This window comes from Ovis canadensis, chromosome X (assembly GCF_042477335.2).
Source record: "Ovis canadensis isolate MfBH-ARS-UI-01 breed Bighorn chromosome X, ARS-UI_OviCan_v2, whole genome shotgun sequence".
Taxonomy (NCBI): domain Eukaryota; kingdom Metazoa; phylum Chordata; class Mammalia; order Artiodactyla; family Bovidae; genus Ovis; species Ovis canadensis.
This window is the reverse complement of record NC_091727.1, coordinates 62,429,592-62,450,274: the sequence shown is the minus strand read 5'-3', so window position 1 is coordinate 62,450,274 and position 20,683 is coordinate 62,429,592. Positions and strand designations below refer to the sequence as shown.

The following is a 20,683-nucleotide window of genomic DNA, read 5'->3' as shown; positions in this document are numbered from 1 at the left end:
AGTCAAAGGCTTTTGTGTAGTCAGTGAAACAGAGGTAGATGTTTTTCTGGCATTCCCTGGCTTTTTCTATGATCCTGCGAATGTGTGAGGTAATACCTCGTGGTTTTGATTTGCATTTCTCTAATTATTTAGTGATATTTAGTACCTTTTCATGTGACTGTTGACCATCTATAGTTCTTTGGAAAAATGTCTATTTAGATCTTTTGTCTAGTTTTTAATTTTTGAATATTAAATTGTGTGAGCTGTTTGTATATTTTGGCTATTAACTCCTTGTTATTCACATTGTTTGCAAATAATTTCTTCTATTCTGAAGGTTGTTTTTTCAGTTTGATGATTTCTTTGCCATACAAGAGCTTTTAAGTTTCATTACATCTCATGTTTATTCTTGCTTTTATTTATTTTGTTTTCAGAGACTGAGCTAAGAAAACATTGCTGAGTTATGTCAGAGAATGCTTTGCCTATGTTCTCTTCTAGAATTTTTATGGTATCATGTCTTATATTTAGATCTTTCTTCCATTTTGAGTTCGTTTTTATATAGAGTGTGAGGGGTGTTCTAATTTCATTGATTTACATGTAACTGTCCAGCTTTTCCAACACCGCTTATTGAAGAGACTATATTTTATCCACTGTATATTCTTCTTACATCCTTTCTTATAGTTTAATTTACTATGTGTCTGTAGATTTACTTCAGGGCTCTCTGTTCTTTTCTTGTTGTTGTTGTTCAGTGGCTAAGTTGTATCTGACCCTTTGTGACCCCTGTGAACTGCAGCATGCCAGACTTCCCTGTCCTTCAGTATGTCCTGGACTTTGCTGAATCTCATGTCCATTGAGTCAGTGATGCCATCCAACATCTCATCCTCTGTCACCCCCTTCTCCTCCTGCCTTCAGTCTTTCCCAACATTAAGGTCTTTTACAATGAGTTGGCTGTTTGCATCAGGTGTCCAAAGTATTGAAGCTTCAGCTTCAGCATCAGTCCTTCCAATGAATTGATATTCCTTTCTATTGATCTGCATTTGTGCCAATACCATGCTGTTTGGATAACTGTAGGTTTGTAATGTTGTCTTAAGTCTGGGTGAGTTATGTCTCTAGCTTTGTTCTTTTTCCTCAGGATTGTTTTGGAAATTCTGAAACTTTTGTCTATTATATGTTCTAGCTCTGTGAAAAAAGTTATGGACCAACACCACACTATCTTGATTTAATGTAACTTTGTAAATAAATTGTGAAGTAGGGTAGGAACTTTAGAACCTGTTTATCAATATCCACAAAATAAATTGCTGGGATTTTGGTAATATGTTGAATCTATAGATTAAGTTGGGATAAACTAACATCTTAAAAATATTGTCTTACTATTCATGAGCATCAATTATCTCTTCATTATTTATACCTTCTTTGATTTCTTTCATCAGAGTTTTATAGTTCCCTCCTATTAGATTTACTTTTTTGGATATATTTTTTGTGAACTATTTTAACAGTTGAAAAAAACAAAAAAAACCCCAAAAAGTCTAGACCCATACCAGCAGTGTCACCTGGAAAAATTGGTAGAAATGCATGTCTTTAGCCACACTCCAAAGTTGTTTGAGACTTAAATATGGAAGTACCTATGTTGTTCAATATTTATTTTTATTAGGAGCATGTGGTTGAATTGGAAGCAATGTAAAGGACCACAAAATGGTCTATCTTCCCTTTCTGTCATTAGATGACTTTCTATTGGCAGCTCAGTTTTGTTAAACCCATTTATTCTGATAGCAAGAGCTCTTTAATCTTCCTGCTTCAACAGGAAGTAATCACTCTTCCTGCTTCAATAGGAAGTAATCACTCTTCCTTTTCAACAGTGTGATTTCTCAGAATACTGCTACCATTTTATCTCAGCTCCTGGAGAGTTAGGATTGAAAGCAGGGCCTTTAAGAAGGGAAATAATTGCTGTGCCAATAACGTGGTTGTTGACTTCACACTAATCACTTTATTTCTTCTAGTCTCCCTTTTTTTATATGTAGAGTGAGAAAATACTTCCCACCTCCCAAGTTTGTTGTATATACATCGAATGATAAAATGAATATGGAAGTGTTGCATAAATAGACAAAACACTGATCATATAAATGTTTCTAGTTATCTTTTGTTACCTAAAAGATTAGGCTTGTGGAAATGTGACTTTGGGAATTTTCTTCATTTAAGAAATTTGCTTTTGAAAAGATACTTAAGAGTTAAATATGGGTAGTCTTCCTGGAGCCTATTAGATGCCCCACTAGTTTAATGTTTTCTTCTATCACAAGAGTTTTTGGACTGCTACAAATTTGATCTCAAAGACATTCACCCCCATTTCATTCAGATGCCACTAGAAATGTCATCTGTACAGCTCTTAAGCTCTATTTGTTTCTTGACCTCTTTTATTGATCCCAAAGCTCTAAAATATGCACCTTTTAAGATGTTTTCCTCACCATTCTTCTGGTTGTTTTCCACAGGACTAGCTAATTTTCTTCTGTCTTTAATTATAGTGTGCTCACTCAATTCTTCAATCATATATTGAGTGTTGGCTTCCCATTTCCTATTTAATTCCAGGAATGCTGCTGTGAAGGTAGGGCTAAATGAAGGCCTTTTACAACATGCCAGGAATTTATTGCTTGACTGCATCTCTTTCATCTCCTGGAAGTGTAGTAAAAGTACTTGTGTACCTCAGTATGGTAGCTGTTAAAGAGCTTTTTATCATTTCTCTAAGAGGAGGCCAAAAAAAGCTTTAGTAGAAGAAGGAGGAAGATCACAATCCTAGCATGTGACAACTGCAAATATTTAGTCATTCTCATAAACAAGTTTTAATGTGTGGAAGAAACTATGGGGAAAACAAACAAAGAGAAGCCTTTATTTCTTAACAAGTACAGTGGAGGAGGTAGTAGTACCTCTGAAAGTGTCCTTTAAAAATCTCGATAACAGACTTTCTCTATAATTAAAGATAGGAGGCTTGGCTAGGTGCCATTCTGACTCTGAAGGGAACTCTATTGGCAACGGTAAGGTCTGTTTTTGAGGACTGCAAAAAATGAACTTAAACAGTGTACTTTCGATGCCTTCTTTTTGTAATATGTTAACCATCAAAGACTCATTTACTAATGATCTATTGCTACATAACACCCTATTCTAAAACTTATCAAGTTAAACTAAAACTATTTAATTTTATTTCATGTTTTTTTTGGGGGGGTCAGGAATTCAGGCAGGGATCACCTGGGAGATTCTTCTGCTCTATGTGGTGGCATTCACTTGGGATATGGGGTGGTATGGAAGATTAAAAAATAGCTTCATTTACATATCTGACTCCTTAGTGAGATGACTGGAAGCCTGAACTCAGCTGAACTACTGACAAGAATGTCTACATTTGACCCCTCTAGCTTGGTAGTGGCAGGATATTTCAACTTCTTATACTGTGGCTCAGTTCTTATGAGGACTATTCCAAGGCAAGCAAGTGGAAGTTACTGGCTTTTTATGACCTAGCCTGAGATGTCATGTAGTATCACTTCTGCTGTATTTTGTTGGTTCAGAACAGGAACAAACTCACTTGTATTCAAGGTAGAGGGAATAGAGGCCTTTCTTCTCAGTGGGAGGAGCATCATAGAATTGGTGGCCATGCTTTAAAACTTCCACTGTAGTAAAGAAAAAAATTACTCCCTGTATGTGATCTATGACACCAAAGATTAGTTTATTTCCAGGTGGGTACACAAAGTTGATAGCACATAATTCACAATCCATGGAAAAGTAGCATGTATTAGGCAAGAGAGACAGGCTGGTACTTTTAGTGAGAATATTATTGTTTTCAATTGAAGATAGTCATGGAGCTTTGATTGGATGAGAGTTTGCCCATTTATTTGAACCTTAAATCATACCTGGTTGCAAAATAAGAGGTCCTGCTTGTAGGACCTGAATGCAATATGTATTAATGCTTCAACTTGCCTTGCTCTTTGTTGATAGTTTAAAAATTGCTTCTTAGTTTGGAAAATAAGAGGTTCCCTGATAGCTCAGTTGGTAAAGAATCTGCCTGCAATGCAGGAGACCTGTGTTTGATTTCCGGGTTGGGAAGATCCCCTGGAGAAGGGAAAGGCTACCCACTCTAGAATTCTGGCCTGGAGAATTCCATGGACTGTATAGTTCATGGGGTTGCAAAGAGTCGGACACGACTGAGTGACTTTCACTTTTGGAAAACATAGGACTGGTCAAAACTGGCTTTCTAGTCTGTCTTCTGTTTCTGTTATAAAGATATTTCTTGTCTTACTGATACTTCAGTCTCATCAGATAAGGAAACTAGTCCCTCTTTTTTTTTTTCTTGCCTTGTAATAGATCAAAATTAAAGCATAGCTAACTTGCACCTCTGAAAAAACAAACCCTGCTTGTTGCATTGGATAGATGCAAATTCCCAAGAGGTTTATATGACCAACAAAGCTTTGTATATCTCTGCCTTCCCAGTGTACAAGGGCTTCGGTTTGGCAATGATGTTTTTAATTTCCAAAACACAATATTGCCAATATTTTTAGTATGTGGAAAGGCTGTTCCTGTCAGGTTCTGAGCGTACAGTTATGTCTTTTGAAGGCCTGGTCCAGTATTCTCTGTGATGCTGTAATAAATTCCTAGTTCTGAGGGAAATGTTCTGGCTTTATGACAAACCAGGGCAGGGCTAGAAAACAGTTTATACTGGGATATTTCCTGGTGCTATTACTATTAACTCATTTGCTTCCCATGAAATGATTTGTACTTGGTGCAATTGCCCTTTTCATGTGTTTTTGCATTCCCCTTTTTGTCTCTTTTCCACATATACTTCAGGCTTCCTGTGTCTGTTTCTGGTCATAACTCTGGATATTTATCAATTGAAAACTCAGATCATACTACCAGTAAAGTTACAGAGAAAGGCCCCTAATGTTTCCTTTCTCGTTTTCTCTGAAAGCATTGGATTTTAAAAGACCAATATGGGAAAACAGTAACAAAACCCAACAAACCAGCAAACTAGTTAACATTTTGCACCAGGTAACATTTTGCACTAATACACATTGATGGTGTATTATAAGGAAATATTCTAGTAACAATGAATCTTGAATCTGAACCTTGCTAATTTGAAAGTTATTTTGTGTGTTTTTTTTCCTTTTTCCCTAGGTACACAATGCTAGTGATTTGCTGATCAAACCCCTGGAAAATTTCCGGAAGGAACAAATAGGCTTCACAAAGGTACATTTTCTCTATGTGTGTAGATATATATATATATATATATATATATATATATATATATATATATATATATATATATATTTTATAGCATGTGGATAGTTGTTTGGGCTACCACCCTTCACCCTTCAAGCTTGAGGAAGATTCATCTCTATAAGAAAACTTCTTATCAGAAAGTGAGAAAATCTGGATTTGGTTCCTGACTGTGCTTCCAGCTACCTCTGTAACTGTGGACAAGATACTTCTCCTTTTGGAGCTTCAGATTCTCCATATGGCAAATGGGGAACTTGATAATAATAGATATTATTTAAAGATGACTTACTATGTGCCAAGCCCTGGGCTAGGTGTTTTACATTCATTCTCTTAATCACAACAAACCTGTGAGGTTCTGATATTATCCCCATTTTACAAATAAGGAAACTGAAGTTTGAACAAGATTAATAACATGACCAAAATTATTGTGATGTAATTAGTAACTGACAGTCACTGAGATTTAAAACTGAGGATCTATTTAGCTTCAAATCCCACATTCTCTCCATTAAACTATATTGTCTATATCTGTGCTATCCAATATGGTAGCCAAAAACTATATAAAGAAAACAAAATTAGTTTCTCAGACATGCTAGTCACATTTCAAATGCTTAATGAGTCACATGTGGCTAGTGGCTGTTGTATTGGATAGTGCAAACATAGAACATTTCCATTATTGTAGAAATTTCTACTTGGCAGCATTGTACCAGATAATGTCAAATTCCCATGGATCTCTCTGATTCCCCAGTGTCTTGTGAAGGGGCCTGAATAACTGTCAAATTTCTTCTTTTTCATGAGAATATTTGGAGAAACTTTATCCATAATAGCCCCCAAACTGGAAACAGCCCAAAGTTCCATCGATGGATAAATTATTGCCAATGAGTTTTCTAAGATGCTTCCATGTCCTGTTGTTGTTCAGTTGATAAATTGGGTTCAACTCTTTGCTATCACATGGACTGCAGCCTGCCAGGCTTCCCTATCCTACACATTCTCCCAGAGTTTGCTCTAACCCATTTCCACTCAGTTGGTGATGCTATCTAATGATCTAATCCTCTGCCACCCACTCTCCTTTTGCCTTCAATCTTTCCCAGCATCAGAGTCTTTTCCAATGAGTTGGCTCTTTGCATCAGGTGGCCAAAGTATTGGAGCTTCCGCTTCAGCATCAGCCCTTCCAATGAATATTCAGGATTGATTTCCTTTAAGATTGACTGGTTGATCTCCTTGCAGTTCAAGGAACTCTCGAGTCTTCTCCAACACCACAGTTCAAAAGCATCAATCTTCAATGCTCAGATTTCTTTATAGTCCAACTCTCACAACCATACATGAAATGGAAAAACCATAGCTTTGACTAAATGGACCTTTGTCCGCAAAGTGATGTCTCTGTTTTTTACTATGCAGTGTAGGTTTGTCATAGTTTTTCATCCAAGGAGCAAGCATCTTTTAATTTCATGGCTGCAGTCACCATCTGCAGTGATTTTGGCACCCAAGAAAACAAAATCTACCATTGTTTCTACTTTTCCCCCATCTATTTGCCATGAAGTGATGGGACTGGATGCCATGCTTTTAGTTTTTTGAATGTTGAGTTTTAAGCCAGCTTTTTCATACTCCTCTTTCATCTTCATCAAGAGATCTCTAGTTTGTCTTCACTCTCTGCCATTATATTTGTATCATCTGCATATCTGAGGTTGTTGATATTTTCCCTGGCAGTCTTAACTCAGCTTGTGATTCATGCAGCCCAACATTTTACATGATGTATTCTACATGTAAGTTAAATAAACAGGGTGACAATATACAGCCCTCTCATACCATTTCCTAGCTATTTCAATGAATTTTGGGGTGCAGGTATCTTTTTGAATTCCTTTTTCCTATTGGTATATGCCCAGTAGTGGGATTGCTGGGTCATATGGTAGTTCTACTTTTATTAATAGATTTTTATGGAATCTTTATAGTGTTCTGCATAGTGGCTGTGTCATTTTACATTCTCACTGACAGTGTGTGAGGATTCCCTTTTCTCCACACCCTCTCCGGCATTTATTCTTTATAGATTTCTTTGATGATGGCCATTCTGAAGTTTTGGAAGTGATGCCTCATTGTAGTTTTTATTTGCATTTCTCTAATAATTAATGCAGAGTACATCATGAGAAACACTGGGCTGGAAGAAGCACAAGCTGGAATCAAGATTGCCAGGAGAAATATCAATAATCTCAGATATGCAGATGACACCCCCATATGGCAAAAAGAGAAGAGGAACTAAAAAAACCTCCTGAAGAAAGTGAAAGAGGAGAGTGAAAAAGTTGGCTTAAAGCTCAACATTCAGAAAACTAAGATGATGGCATCCGGTCCCATCACTTCATGGGAAATAGATGGGGAAACAGTGGAAACAGTGTCAGACTTTATTTTTTTGGGCTCCAAAATCACTGCAGATGGTGATTGTAGCCATGAAATTAAAAGACACTTTCTCCTTGGAAGGAAAGTTATGACCAACCTAGATAGCACATTCAAAAGCAGAGACATTGCCAACAAAGGTCCATCTAGTCAAGGCTACGGTTTTTCCAGTGGTCATGTATGGATGTGAGAGTTGGACTGTGAAGAAAGCTGAGCGCCGAAGAATTGATGCTTTTGAACTGTGGTGTTGGAGAAGACTCTTGAGAGTCCCTTGGACTGCAAGGAGATCCAACCAATCCATTCTAAAGGAGATCAGTCCAGGTCGTTCTTTGGAAGGAATGATGCTAAAGCTGAAACTCAAGTACTTTGGCCACTTCGTGCGAAGAGTTGACTCATTGGAAAAGACTCTGATGGTGGGATGGATTGGGGGCAGGAGGAGAAGGGGGCGACAGAGGATGAGATGGCTGGATGGCATCACTGACTCGATAGATGTGAGTCTGAGTGAACTCCGGGAGTCGGTGACGGACAGGGAGGCCTGGCGTGCTGCAATTCATGGGGTCGCAAAGAGTCAGACACGACTGAGCGACTCAGCTGAACTGAACTGAACTAAATGATTAATGACATTGAGCATTTTTCATGTTCTTTTTGGCCATCAGTATGATTTCTTGGGAGAAATGTCTCCTTAGGTTTTCTGTGCATATTTTGATTGGGTTACTGATTTTATTGATATTGAGCTGCAGGAGCTGTTTTTATATTTTGTAGGTTAATTCCTTTTTGGACATTTCATTTTCAAATATTTTCTCCCATTATATGGGTTGTCCTTTTGTTTTATTTATGGTTTCCTTTGCTGTGCACAAGCTTTTAAGTTTAATTAATTTATTTTTATTTTCATTACTTTAGGAGGTGGGTCAAAAAAAGGCTTGTAGTCATTTATGTCAGAGAGTGTTCAACCTATAGTTTCCTCTAGGAGTTTTATAGTATCAGATCTTACGTTGTCTTTAATCCACTTTGAGTTTACTTTTATGTATGGTGGTGGTGGTGTTGTTCAGTTGCTGAGTCGTGTCTGTCTCTTTGCGACCCCGAGGACTGCAGCATGCCAGGGTTCCCTGTCCTTCACTATCTTCCAGAGTTTGTTCAAACTCATGTCCAATAAGTCAGTGATGACATCCATCCAACCATCTCATCCTCTGTCATCCCCTTCTCCTCCTGCCTTTAATCTTTCCCAGCATCAGGGTCTTTTCCAATGAGTTCTCTCTTTGCATCAGATGGCCAAAGTATTGAAGCTTCAGCATGAGTCTTTCCAATTAATATTCAGGGTTGATTTCCTTTAGGCTGACTGGTTTGTATGGTTTTAGGGAGTGTTCTAATCTCAGTTTTGCATGTTGCTGTCCAATTTTCCCAATACTACTTACTAAAGAAACTATCTTTTACCCATCATATATTCTTGCCTCCTTTGGCATAGATTAGTTTACCTTAGTTGCATAAGTTTTTTTCTGGACTTCCTACCCTGTCCCATTGATCTATATTTCTGTTTTTGTGCCAGTATCATCCTATTTTGATTACTATAATTTTGTAGTATAGTCTGAAGTCAAGGAGCCTGATTCTTCCAAATCTGTTTTCTTTTCTCAAGACTGCTTTGGCTATTTGTGGTCTTTTGTGTTTCCATATGAATTGTAAAAATTTTTGTCCTAATTTTATGAAAAACAACATTGATAATTTGATAGATATTGCTTGAATCTGTACATTTCTGTGGGTAGTATAGTCATTTTCACAGCATTGATTCTTTTTTTTTTAATTTTTTTTTAAAATTTTAAAATCTTTAATTCTTACATGCATTCCCAAACATGAACCCCCCTCCCACCTCCCTCCCCATAACATCTTTCTGGGTCATCCCCATGCACCAGCCCCAAGCATGCTGCATCCTGCTTCAGACATAGACTGGCGATTCAATTCACATGATAGTATACATGTTAGAATGGCATTCTTCCAAATCATCCCAACCTCTCCCTCTCCGAGTCCAAAAGTCCATTATACACATCTGTGTCTCTTTCCCTGTCTTGCATACAGGGTCATCATTGCCATCTACCTAAATTCCATATATATGTGTTAGTATACTGTATTGGTGTTTTTCTTTCTGGATTACTTCACTCTGTATAATTGGCTCCAGTTTCATCCATCTCAACAGAACTGATTCAAATGAATTCTTTTTAACGGCTGAGTAATACTCCATTGTGTATATGTACCAGAGCTTTCTTATCCATTCATCTGCTGATGGACATCTAGGTTGTTTCCATGTCCTGGCTATTATAAACAGTGCTGCGATGAACATTGGGGTACATGTGTCTCTTTCAATTCTGGTTTCCTCGGTGTGTATGCCCAGCAGTGGGATTGCTGGGTCATAAGGTAGTTCTATTTGCAATTTTTTAAGGAATCTCCACACTGTTCTCCATAGTGGCTGTACTAGTTTGCATTCCCACCAACAGTGTAGGAGGGTTCCCTTTTCTCCACACCCTCTCCAGCATTTATTGCTTGCAGATTTTTGGATCGCAGCCATTCTGACTGGTGTGAAGTGGTACCTCATTGTGGTTTTGATTTGCATTTCTCTAATAATGAGTGAAGTTGAGCATCTTTTCATGTGTTTGTTAGCCATCCGTATGTCTTCTTTGGAGAAATGTCTATTTAGTTCTTTGGCCCATTTTTTGATTGGGTCGTTTATTTTTCTGGAGTTGAGCTGCATAAGTTGCTTGTATATTTTTGAGATTAGTTGTTTGTCAGTTGCTTCATTTGCTATTATTTTCTCCCATTCAGAAGGCTGTCTTTTCACCTTGCTTATATTTTCCTTTGTTGTGCAGAAGCTTTTAATTTTAATTAGATCCCATTTGTTTATTTTTGCTTTTATTTCCAGAATTCTGGGAGGTGGATCATAGAGGATCCTGCTGTGATTTATGTCGGAGAGTGTTTTGCCTATGTTCTCCTCTAGGAGTTTTATAGTTTCTGATCTTACATTTAGATCTTTAATCCATTTTGAGTTTATTTTTGTGTGCGGTGTTAGAAAGTGATCTAGTTTCATTCTTTTACAAGTGGTTGACCAGTTTTCCCAGCACCACTTGTTAAAGAGATTGTCTTTACTCCATTGTATATTCTTGCCTCCTTTGTCGAAGATAAGGTGTCCATAGGTGTGTGGATTTATCTCTGGGCTTTCTATTTTGTTCCATTGATCTATATGTCTGTCTTTGTGCCAGTACCATACTGTCTTGATGACTGTGGCTTTGTAGTAGAGCCTGAAGTCAGGCAAGTTGATTCCTCCAGTTCCATTCTTCTTTCTCAAGATTGCTTTGGCTATTCGAGGTTTTTTGTATTTCCATACAAATCTTGAAATGATTTGTTCTAGTTCTGTGAAAAATGTGGCTGGTAGCTTGATAGGGATTGCACTGATTTTGTAAATTGCTTTGGGTAGTATACTCATTTTCACTATATTGATTCTTCCAATCCATGAACATGGTATATTCCTCCATCTATTAGTGTCCTCTTTGATTTCTTTCATCAGTGTTTTATAGTTTTCTATATATAGGTCTTTAGTTTCTTTAGGAATATATATTCCTAAGTATTTTATTCTTTTCGTTGCAATGGTGAATGGAATTGTTTCCTTAATTTCTTTTTCTACTTTCTCATTATTAGTGTATAGGAATGCAAGGGATTTCTGTGTGTTGATTTTATATCCTGCAACTTTACTATATTCATTGATGAGCTCTAGTAATTTTCTGGTGGAGTCTTTAGGGTTTTCCATGTAGAGGATCATGTCATCTGCAAACAGTGAGAGTTTTACTTCTTCTTTTCCAATTTGGATTCCTTTTATTTCTTTTTCTGCTCTGATTGCTGTGGCCAAAACTTCCAGAACTATGTTGAATAGTAGCGGTGAAAGTGGACACCCTTGTCTTGTTCCTGACTTTAGGGGAAATGCTTTCAATTTTTCACCATTGAGGATAATGTTTGCTGTGGGTTTGTCATAGATAGCTTTTATTATATTGAGGTATGTTCCTTCTATTCCTGCTTTCTGGAGAATTTTTATCATAAATGGATGTTGAATTTTGTCAAAGGCCTTCTCTACATCTATTGAGATAATCATATGCCTTTTATTTTTCAATTTGTTAATGTGGTGAATTACATTGATTGATTTGTGGATATTGAAGAATCCTTGCATCCCTGGGATAAAGCCCACTTGGTCATGGTGTATGATCTTTTTAATGTGTTGTTGGATTCTGATTGCTAGAATTTTGTTGAGGATTTTTGCATCTATGTTCATCAGAGATATTGGCCTATAGTTTTCTTTTTTTGTGACATCTTTGTCAGGTTTTGGTATTAGGGTGATTGTGGCCTCATAGAATGAGTTTGGAAGTTTACCTTCCTCTGCAATTTTCTGGAAGAGTTTGAGTAGGATAGGTGTTAGCTCTTCTCGAAATTTTTGGTAGAATTTAGCTGTGAAGCCATCTGGACCTGGGCTTTTGTTTGCTGGAAGATTTCTGATTACCGTATCAATTTCCGTGCTTGTGATGGGTCTGTTAAGATTTTCTATTTCTTCCTGGTTCAGTTTTGGAAAATTGTACTTTTCTAAGAATTTGTCCATTTCTTCCACGTTGTCCATTTTATTGGCATACAACTGCTGATAGTAGTCTCTTATGATCCTTTGTATTTCTGTGTTGTCTGTTGTGATCTCTCCATTTTCATTTCTAATTTTATTGATTTGATTTTTCTCTCTTTGCTTCTTGATGAGTCTGACTAATGGTTTGTCAATTTTATTTATCCTTTCAAAGAACCAGCTTTTGGCTTTGTTGATTTTTGCTATGGTCTCTTTTGTTTCTTTTGCATTTATTTCTGCCCTAATTTTTAAGATTTCTTTCCTTCTACTAACTCTGGGGTTCTCCAACTCTTCCTTTTCTAGTTGCTTTAGTTGTAGAGTTAGGTTGTTTATTTGACTTTTTTCTTGTTTCTTGATGTACGCCTGTATTGCTATGAACTTTCCTCTTAGCACTGCTTTTATAGTGTCCCACAGGTTTTGGGTTGTTGTGTTTTCATTTTCATTAGTTTCTATGCATATTTTGATTTCTTTTTTGATTTCTTCTGTGATTTGTTGGTTATTCAGAAGTGTGTTGTTCAACCTCCATATGTTGGAATTTTTAATAGTTTTTCTCCTGTAATTGAGATCTAATCTTAATGCATTATGGTCAGAAAAGATGCTTGGAATGATTTCGATTTTTTTGAATTTATCAAGTTTAGATTTATGGCCCAGGATGTGATCTATCCTGGAGAAGGTTCCATGAGCACTTGAAAAAAAGGTGAAATTCGTTGATTTGGGGTGAAATGTCCTATAGATATCAATTAGGTCTAACTGATCTAATGTATCATTTAAAGTTTGCGTTTCTTTGTTAATTTTCTGTTTAGTTGATCTGTCCATAGGTGTGAGTGGGGTATTAATGTCTCCCACTATTATTGTGTTATTGTTGATTTCCCCTTTCATACTTGTTAGCATATGTCTTACATATTGCGGTGCTCCTATATTGGGTGCATATATATTTATAATTGTTATATCTTCTTCTTGGATTGTTCCTTTGATCATTATGTAGTGGCCTTCTTTGTGTCTTTTCACAGCCTTTGTTTTAAAGTCTATTTTATCAGACATGAGTATTGCCACTCCTGCTTTCTTTTGGTCTCTATTCGTGTGGTGTATCTTTTTCCAGCCCTTCACTTTCAGTCTGTATGTGTCCCTTGTTTTGAGGTGGGTCTCTTGTAAGCAGCATATAGAGGGGTCTTGTTTTTGTATCCATTCTGCCAGTCTTTGTCTTTTGGTTGGGGCGTTCAACCCATTTACGTTTAAGGTAATTATTGATAAGTATGATCCCGTTGCCATTTACTTTATTGTTTTGGGTTCGGGTTTATACATCCTTTTCGTGTTTCCTGTCTAGAGGATATCCTTTAGAATTTGTTGGAGAGCTGGTTTGGTGGTGCTGAATTCTCTCAGCTTTTGCTTGTCTGTAAAGCTTTTGATTTCTCCTTCGTATTTGAATGAGATCCTTGCTGGGTACAGTAATCTGGGCTGTAGGTTATTGTCTTTCATCCCTTTAAGTATGTCTTGCCATTCCTTCCTGGCCTGAAGAGTTTCTATTGAAAGATCAGCTGTTATCCTTATGGGAATCCCCTTGTGTGTTATTTGTTGTTTTTCCCTTGCTGCTTTTAATATTTGTTCTTTGTGTTTGATCTTTGTTAATTTGATTAATATGTGTCTTGGGGTGTTTCGCCTTGGGTTTATCCTATTTGGGACTCTCTGTGTTTCTTGGACTTGGGTGATTATTTCCTTCCCCATTTTGGGGAAGTTTTCAACTATTATCTCCTCAAGGATTTTCTCATGATCTTTCTTTCTGTCTTCTTCTTCTGGGACTCCTATAATTCGAATGTTGGAGCTTTTCATATTGTCCTGGAGGTCTCTGAGATTGTCCTCGTTTCTTTTAATTCGTTTTTCTTGTTTCCTCTCTGATTCTTTTATTTCTACCATTCTATCTTCTATTTCACTAATCTTATCTTCTGCCTCCGTTATTCTACTATTTGTTGCCTCCAGAGTGTTTCTGATCTCATTTATTGTGTTATTCATTATGTTTTGACTCTTTTTTATTTCTTCTAGGTCCTTGTTAAACCTTTCTTGCATCTTCTCAATCCTTGTCTCTAGGCTGTTTATCTGTGTTTCCATTTTGATTTCAAGATTTTGGATCATTTTCACTATCAATATTCGGAATTCCTTCTCCGGTAGATTCCCTACTTCTTCCTCTTTTGTTTGGTTTGGTGAGCAACTCTCCTGTTCCTTTACCTGCTGTGTATTCCTCTGTCTCTTCATCTTGGTTATATTGCTGCGTTTGGGGTGGCCTGTTTCTAATCCAAGAACATGGTATATCTCTCCGTCTATTTTGTCATCTTTGATTTCTTTCATCAGTGACTTAATTTTCTGAGTACAATTTTTTGTTGTTGTTGTTGTTTTAGGTAGATTTGTTCATTGTATTTATTCTTTCTAATGTGATGAGAATTGGAATTATTTCCTTAATTTTTCTTTCTGATATTTTTTTGTTAGTGTGTAGAAATGCAAGAGATCTTTATGTATTAATTTTGTATCCTGCAACTTTTCCAAATTCATTGATAAGCTTGAGTAGTTTTCTTGTAGAATCTTTAGGATTTCCTATGTATAGTATCTTGTCATGGGCAAACAGTGACAATTTTCTTTTCCATTTTGGATTTCTTTTCTTTTTCTTCTCTAGTTGCTGTGGCTAGCTATGTAGAATTAAAGTGGTGAGGGTGAATATTCTTGTTTTGTTCCATATCTTACAGGAAATGCTTTCACTTTTTCAACATTGAGAATGATGTTTGCTGTGTGTTTGTCTGTTTTCCTTTGTGTTGAGATACATTCCCTCTATGCCTACTTTATGGAGAGTTTTTATTATAAATGGTTGTTGAAGTTTTTAAAAAGCTTTTTCTTCATCTTTTGAGATGATTATGTTTTTTATTCTTCAGTTTGTTAATGTGGGACATTGCTTTGATTTGTATATATTGAAGAATCTTTGCATACTTGAATAAATCACATTTGATCATGGTGTATGATCCTTTTAATGTGTTGGTGATTGGAATTTTCTAGTATTTTCCTGAGGATTTTAGCTTATATGTTCAGCAGTGATATTGGCATTTAATTTTGTGTGTTTGTGTGTGATATCTTTTTCTGGTTTTGCTATCAGGCTGATGGTGGCCTCATAGAATGAGCTTGAGTCTTCATCTGCAATTTTTTCAGAGTTCAGAAGGATAGGTGTTATCTCGTCTTAATATTTGATAGTATTTACCTTTCAAGCCCTGTAGTCATGGAATTTTGTTTGTTGGAAATTTTAAAGTTATGGTTTCAATTTCAGTACTTGTGATTGTTTTTTTCATATTTTCTTTTTCTTTCTGGTTTGGTCTTGGAAGGCTTTCTACAAAATTCCTTATGTCTTATGAGTTGTCCACTTTACAGACATATAATTCTTGTAGTAGTTTTGTATGATTCATTTCTGTGCTATCATTTGTATGTTTATTTTTTTTTTCTACTTTTTAAAATTTTATTTATCTTAACTGGAGGACAACCACTTCACAACACTGTGGTGGCCCTGTCGCACATTGACACAGATCAGCCGTGGGTGCACATGTGATCCCCCCATCCTGAACCTCCCTTCATCTCCCTCCCCACCCCCAACCTTCTGGGTTGTCCCAGAGCACCGACTGAGTGCCCTGCTTTATACATCAAATTTGAACTGGTTATCTATTTTACATATGATAATATACATGTTTCACTGCTATTCTCTCAAATCATCCCACCCTCGCCTTCTCCCACATAGTCCACTAGTCTGTTCTTTACATCTATGTCTCATTTGCTGCCTTGCATATAGGATCATCATTACCATCTTTCTATTTTCCATACATATGCATTAATATACTGTATTGGCGTTTTTCTTTCTGACTCACTTCACTCTGTATAATAGGCTCCACTTTCATTCACCTCATTAGAACTGATTCAAATGTGTCCTTTTTTTTAATAACTGAGTAATATTCCATTTTGTGTATGTACCATGACTTCCTTATCCATTCGTCTGCCGATGGACGTCTAGGTTGCTTCCATGTCCTGGCTGTTGTAAACAGTACTGAAATGAACACTGGGGTACACGTGTCTCTTTCAATTCTGGTTTCCTTGGTGTGTATGCCCAGCAGTGGGATTGCTGGATCATATGGCAGTTCTATTTCCATTTTTTTAAGGAATCTTCACACTGTTCTCCGTAGTTGGCTGTTCCAGTTTGCATTTGCACTGAGTGTAACAGGGTTCCCTTTTATCCACACCCTCTCTAGCATTTATTGTTTGTAGACATTTTGATGGCAGCCATTCTGACCAGTATGAGATGATACCTCACGGTGGTTTTGATTGGCATTTCTCAAATAATGAGTGATTTTGAGCATCTTTTCATGTGCTTATTAGCCATCTGTATGTCTTCTTTGGAGAGATGTCTGTTTAGTTCTTTGGCCCACTTTTTGATTGAGTTGTTCATTTTTCTGGTATTGAGCTGCATGAGCTGCTTGTATATTTTGGAGATTAATTTTGCTTGTCAGTTGCTTTGTTTGCTGTTATGTCCTCCCATTCTGAAGGCTTCCTTATCACCTTGCTTGTAGTTTCTTTCCTTGTGCAAAACCTTTTAAGTTTAATTAGTTCCCATTTGTTGAATTTTGTTTTTATCCATTACTCTGGAAGGTATATCATAGATGATCCTGCTGTGATTTATGTCAGAGTGTTTTGCCTTTGTTTTCTTCTAAGAGTGTTATAGTTTCTGGTCTTACATTTAGATCTTTAATACATTTTGAGTTAATTTTTGTGTATGGTGTTAGAACGGTTTCCAGTTTCATTCATTTTCAAGTGGATGACCAGTTTCCTCAGCACCACTTGTCAAAGTGATTGTCTTTTCTCCATTGTATATTTTTACCTCCTTTGTCAAAGATAAGATGTCCATAGGTGCATGGATTTATCTCTGGTCTTTCTATTTTCTTTCATTGACCTATATTTCTGTCTTTGTGCCAGTACCATACTGTCCTGAGGACTGTAGTTTTATAATATATTCTGAAGTCAAGAAGGTTGATTCCTCCAGGTCCATTTTTTTCTGAAGATTGCTTTGGCTATTCAAGGTTTTTTGTGTTTCCATACAAACTGTAAAATTATTTGTTGTAGTTTTGTGCAGAATACTGTTGGTAGCTTGATAGTGATTGGTTGACTCTATAGATTGCTTTGGGTAGTATACTCATTTTCTCTATATTGATTCTTCCAATTCAGAAACATGGTATATTTCTCCACCTATTTGTGTCATCTTTGCTTTCTTGCTCAGTGTTTTATAGTTTTCTGCATATAAGTCTTTTGTTTCTTTAGGTAAATTTATTCCTAAGTATTTTATTGTTTTTGTTGCAATGGTAAATTGGATTTGTCAGGGAACATTTAACAGGATGATTCCTGCATGTTCCTATTCCTCAAAGATTCCCTGTTCCTTATCAGTTCCTATCAAGAATTGAGTAAAGCTGCACACAGTTCTGAGGACTGAGGTCATAGGATGAGACATGCAGTGACTCTTTTCAGCGTCAGTGACCTTGTATGTATTAGACTATCCAATACTCTTGCCTGGAAAATCCCATGGATGGAGGAGCCTGGTAGGCTGTAGTCCATGGAGTCGCAAAGAGTCAGACACCACTGAGTGACTTCACTTGCACTTTTCACTTTCATGCATTGGAGAAGGAAATGGCAAGCTACTCCAGTGTTCTTGCCTGGAGAATCCTGAGGACGGGGGAACCTGGTGGGCTGCTGTCTATGGGGTCGCACAGAGTAGGACATGACTGAAGCAACTTAGCAGCAGCAGCAGCAGCAGCAGTAGCAGCAGCAGCAGCCTCCTCAGATAACCATTTGCCTTTTTTCATTTCTTCTTCTTGGGAATGGTCTTGATCGCTGCCTCCTGTACAGTGTCATGAACCTCAGTCCATTGTTCTTCAGGCACTCAATCTATCGGATCTAAAATCTTGAATCCATTTGTCACTTTCACTGTGTAAGAGATTTGATTTAAGTCATGCCTGAGTGATCTAGTGGTTTTCACTACTTTCTTCAATTTATGTCTGAATTTGACAATAAGGAGTTCACATTCTGAGCCAAAGTTAGCTCCCAGTCTTGTTTGTGCTGACCATATAAAGCTTCTCCATCTTCGGTTGCAAATAATAGAATGAATCTGATTTTGGTATTCACCATCTGGTGATGTCCGTGTGTAGAGTCTTCTCTTGTGTTGTTGGAAAAGGGTGTTGGCTATGAGCAGTGGGTTCTCTTGGCAAAATTCTGTTAGCCTTTGCCCTCCTTCATTTTGTAGTCAAGGACCAAGCTTGCCTGTTACACCAGATATCTCTTGACTTCCTACTTTTTTGTATTCCAGTCCCCTATGATGAAAAGGACATATTTTTTTGGTGTCAATTTTGGAAAATCTTATAGGAGTTCATAGAATCATTCAACTTCAGCATCTTTGGCATTAGTGGATGTGACATAGATTTGGATTACTGTGATATTGAATGGTTTGTTCTTTGGAAAAGAACAGAAATCATTTTGTCATTTTTGAGATTGTACTGAAGAACTGCATTTTAGCCTCTTTTGTTGACTTTGAGAGCTACTCCATGTCTTCTAAGGGATTCTTGCCCACAGTAGTAGATATAATGGTCATCTGAATTCAGTTTGCCCATTCCAGCCCATTTTAGTTCACTGATTCCTAAAATGTTGTTCACTCTTGCCATCTCCTGTTTGACCACTTTCAATTAAGCTTAATTCAGGGACCTAACATTCCAGGTTCCTATGCAATATTGTTTTTTACAGTATCAGACTTGCAAATGGGGTGATACTCTTCAAACAACACTGAAATAGTAAAATGTCTTATGTGAAATTTGTGAAATGGTGATGGGGCAAGCATCATGAGGGGTGACTCGTGATACTCAGTAATCTCTTGTGGGTCCTGAATGGACAGATTTTGAGCTGTTGCTCAGGGACTCTTTTGCTGGATAATGCAAATCAACCCATTTGCAGAGTTAATTTATATGCCAGTTGAATCTATGGCACTTTAACTTGTTTGTTTAGGCCCCGGTGGATAGGCTCTTTCAATACTCTGAATGTCAGAAAGCTGTTTTGTAGCTGAGTCATTTCACAAAGACAGTGGTTCCCATCAGATTAGCCAATGTGATATCTTCTGTTACGCAGTAGCTTCTAAATAAATGGTTGTCAGATGGTTCCCTTCCCAAATATCATATAGATGCCAATCAGGGCACTGTTGAGTTCCTGGACATGGAAGACATTTTCTTCCCTATTTCTTGTAGGCAGGACTCCAGCCTCCATGATCTTCCCTGAGTTCCAAAGGGCAAATTCAGACCCTTGCTAATCACGTGAGGAGCAGCCCAGAAACTACCTGAGGCAAGATTTAAGGAACTAGAGAAGTTCATCAAGATTAAGAGACCTGGCCATTAGAGTTGCTGTCAGTTCAGTTCAGTCGCTCAGTCGTGTCCGACTCTTTGCAACACCATGAATCGCAGCATGCCAGGCCTCCCTTTCCATCACCAACTCCTGGAGTTCACTCAGATTCACGTCCATCGAGCCAGTGATGCCATCCAGCCATCTCATCCTCGGTTGTCCCTTTCTCCTCCTGCCCCCAATCCCTCCCAGCATCAGAGTGTTTTCCAATGAGTCAACTCTTCTCATGAGGTGGCCAAAGTACTGGAGTTTCAGCTTTAGCATCATTCCTTCCAAAGAAATCCCAGGACTGATCTTCAGAATGGACTGGTTGGATCTCCTTGCAGTCCAAGGGACTCTCAAGAGTCTTCTCCAACACCACAGTTCAAACGCCTCAATTCTTCGGCACTTAGTCTTCTTCACAGTCCAACTCTCACATCCATACGTGACCACGGGAAAAACCATAGCCTTGACTAGGCGGACCATAGTCGGCAAAGTAATGTCTCTGCTTTTGAATATACTATCTAGGTTGGTCATAACTTTTCTTCCAAGGAGTAAGCATCTTAATTTAATGGCTGCAATCACAATCTGCAGTGATTTTGGAGCCCAGAAAAATAAAGTCTGACACTGTTTCCACTGTTTCCCCATCTATTTCCCATGAAGTGATGGGACCGGATGCCATGATCTTCGTTTTCTGAATGTTGAGCTTTAAGCCAACTTTTTCACTCTCCTCTTTCACTTTCATCAAGAGGCTTTTTAGTTCTTCTTTACTTTCTGCCATAAGGGTGGTGTCATCTGCATATCTGAGGTTATTGATATTTCTCCCGGCAATCTTGATTCCAGCTTGTGTTTCTTCCAGTCCAGCGTTTTTCATGATGTACTCTGCATATTAGTTAAATAAGCAGGGTGACAATATATAGCCTTGACGTACTCCTTTTCCTATTTGGAACAAGTCTGTTCTTCCATGTCCAGTTCTAACTGTTGCTTCCTGACCTGCATACAGATTTCTCAAGA

General features: G+C 37.5%; 1 protein-coding gene across 6 annotated transcripts in view; it reads left to right on the top strand.

The window, feature by feature from the left end:
- Window positions 1-20,683, top strand: part of OPHN1 (oligophrenin 1) — a 585,383-nt gene that overhangs the window by 206,362 nt on the left and 358,338 nt on the right. For all 6 annotated transcript variants that reach the window (XM_070290276.1, XM_070290278.1, XM_070290274.1 and 3 more), the window contains exon 5: window positions 5,125-5,196. In XM_070290276.1, the coding sequence (XP_070146377.1) occupies window positions 5,125-5,196 (72 nt within the window). The remainder of the gene's footprint in view (window positions 1-5,124; window positions 5,197-20,683) is intronic.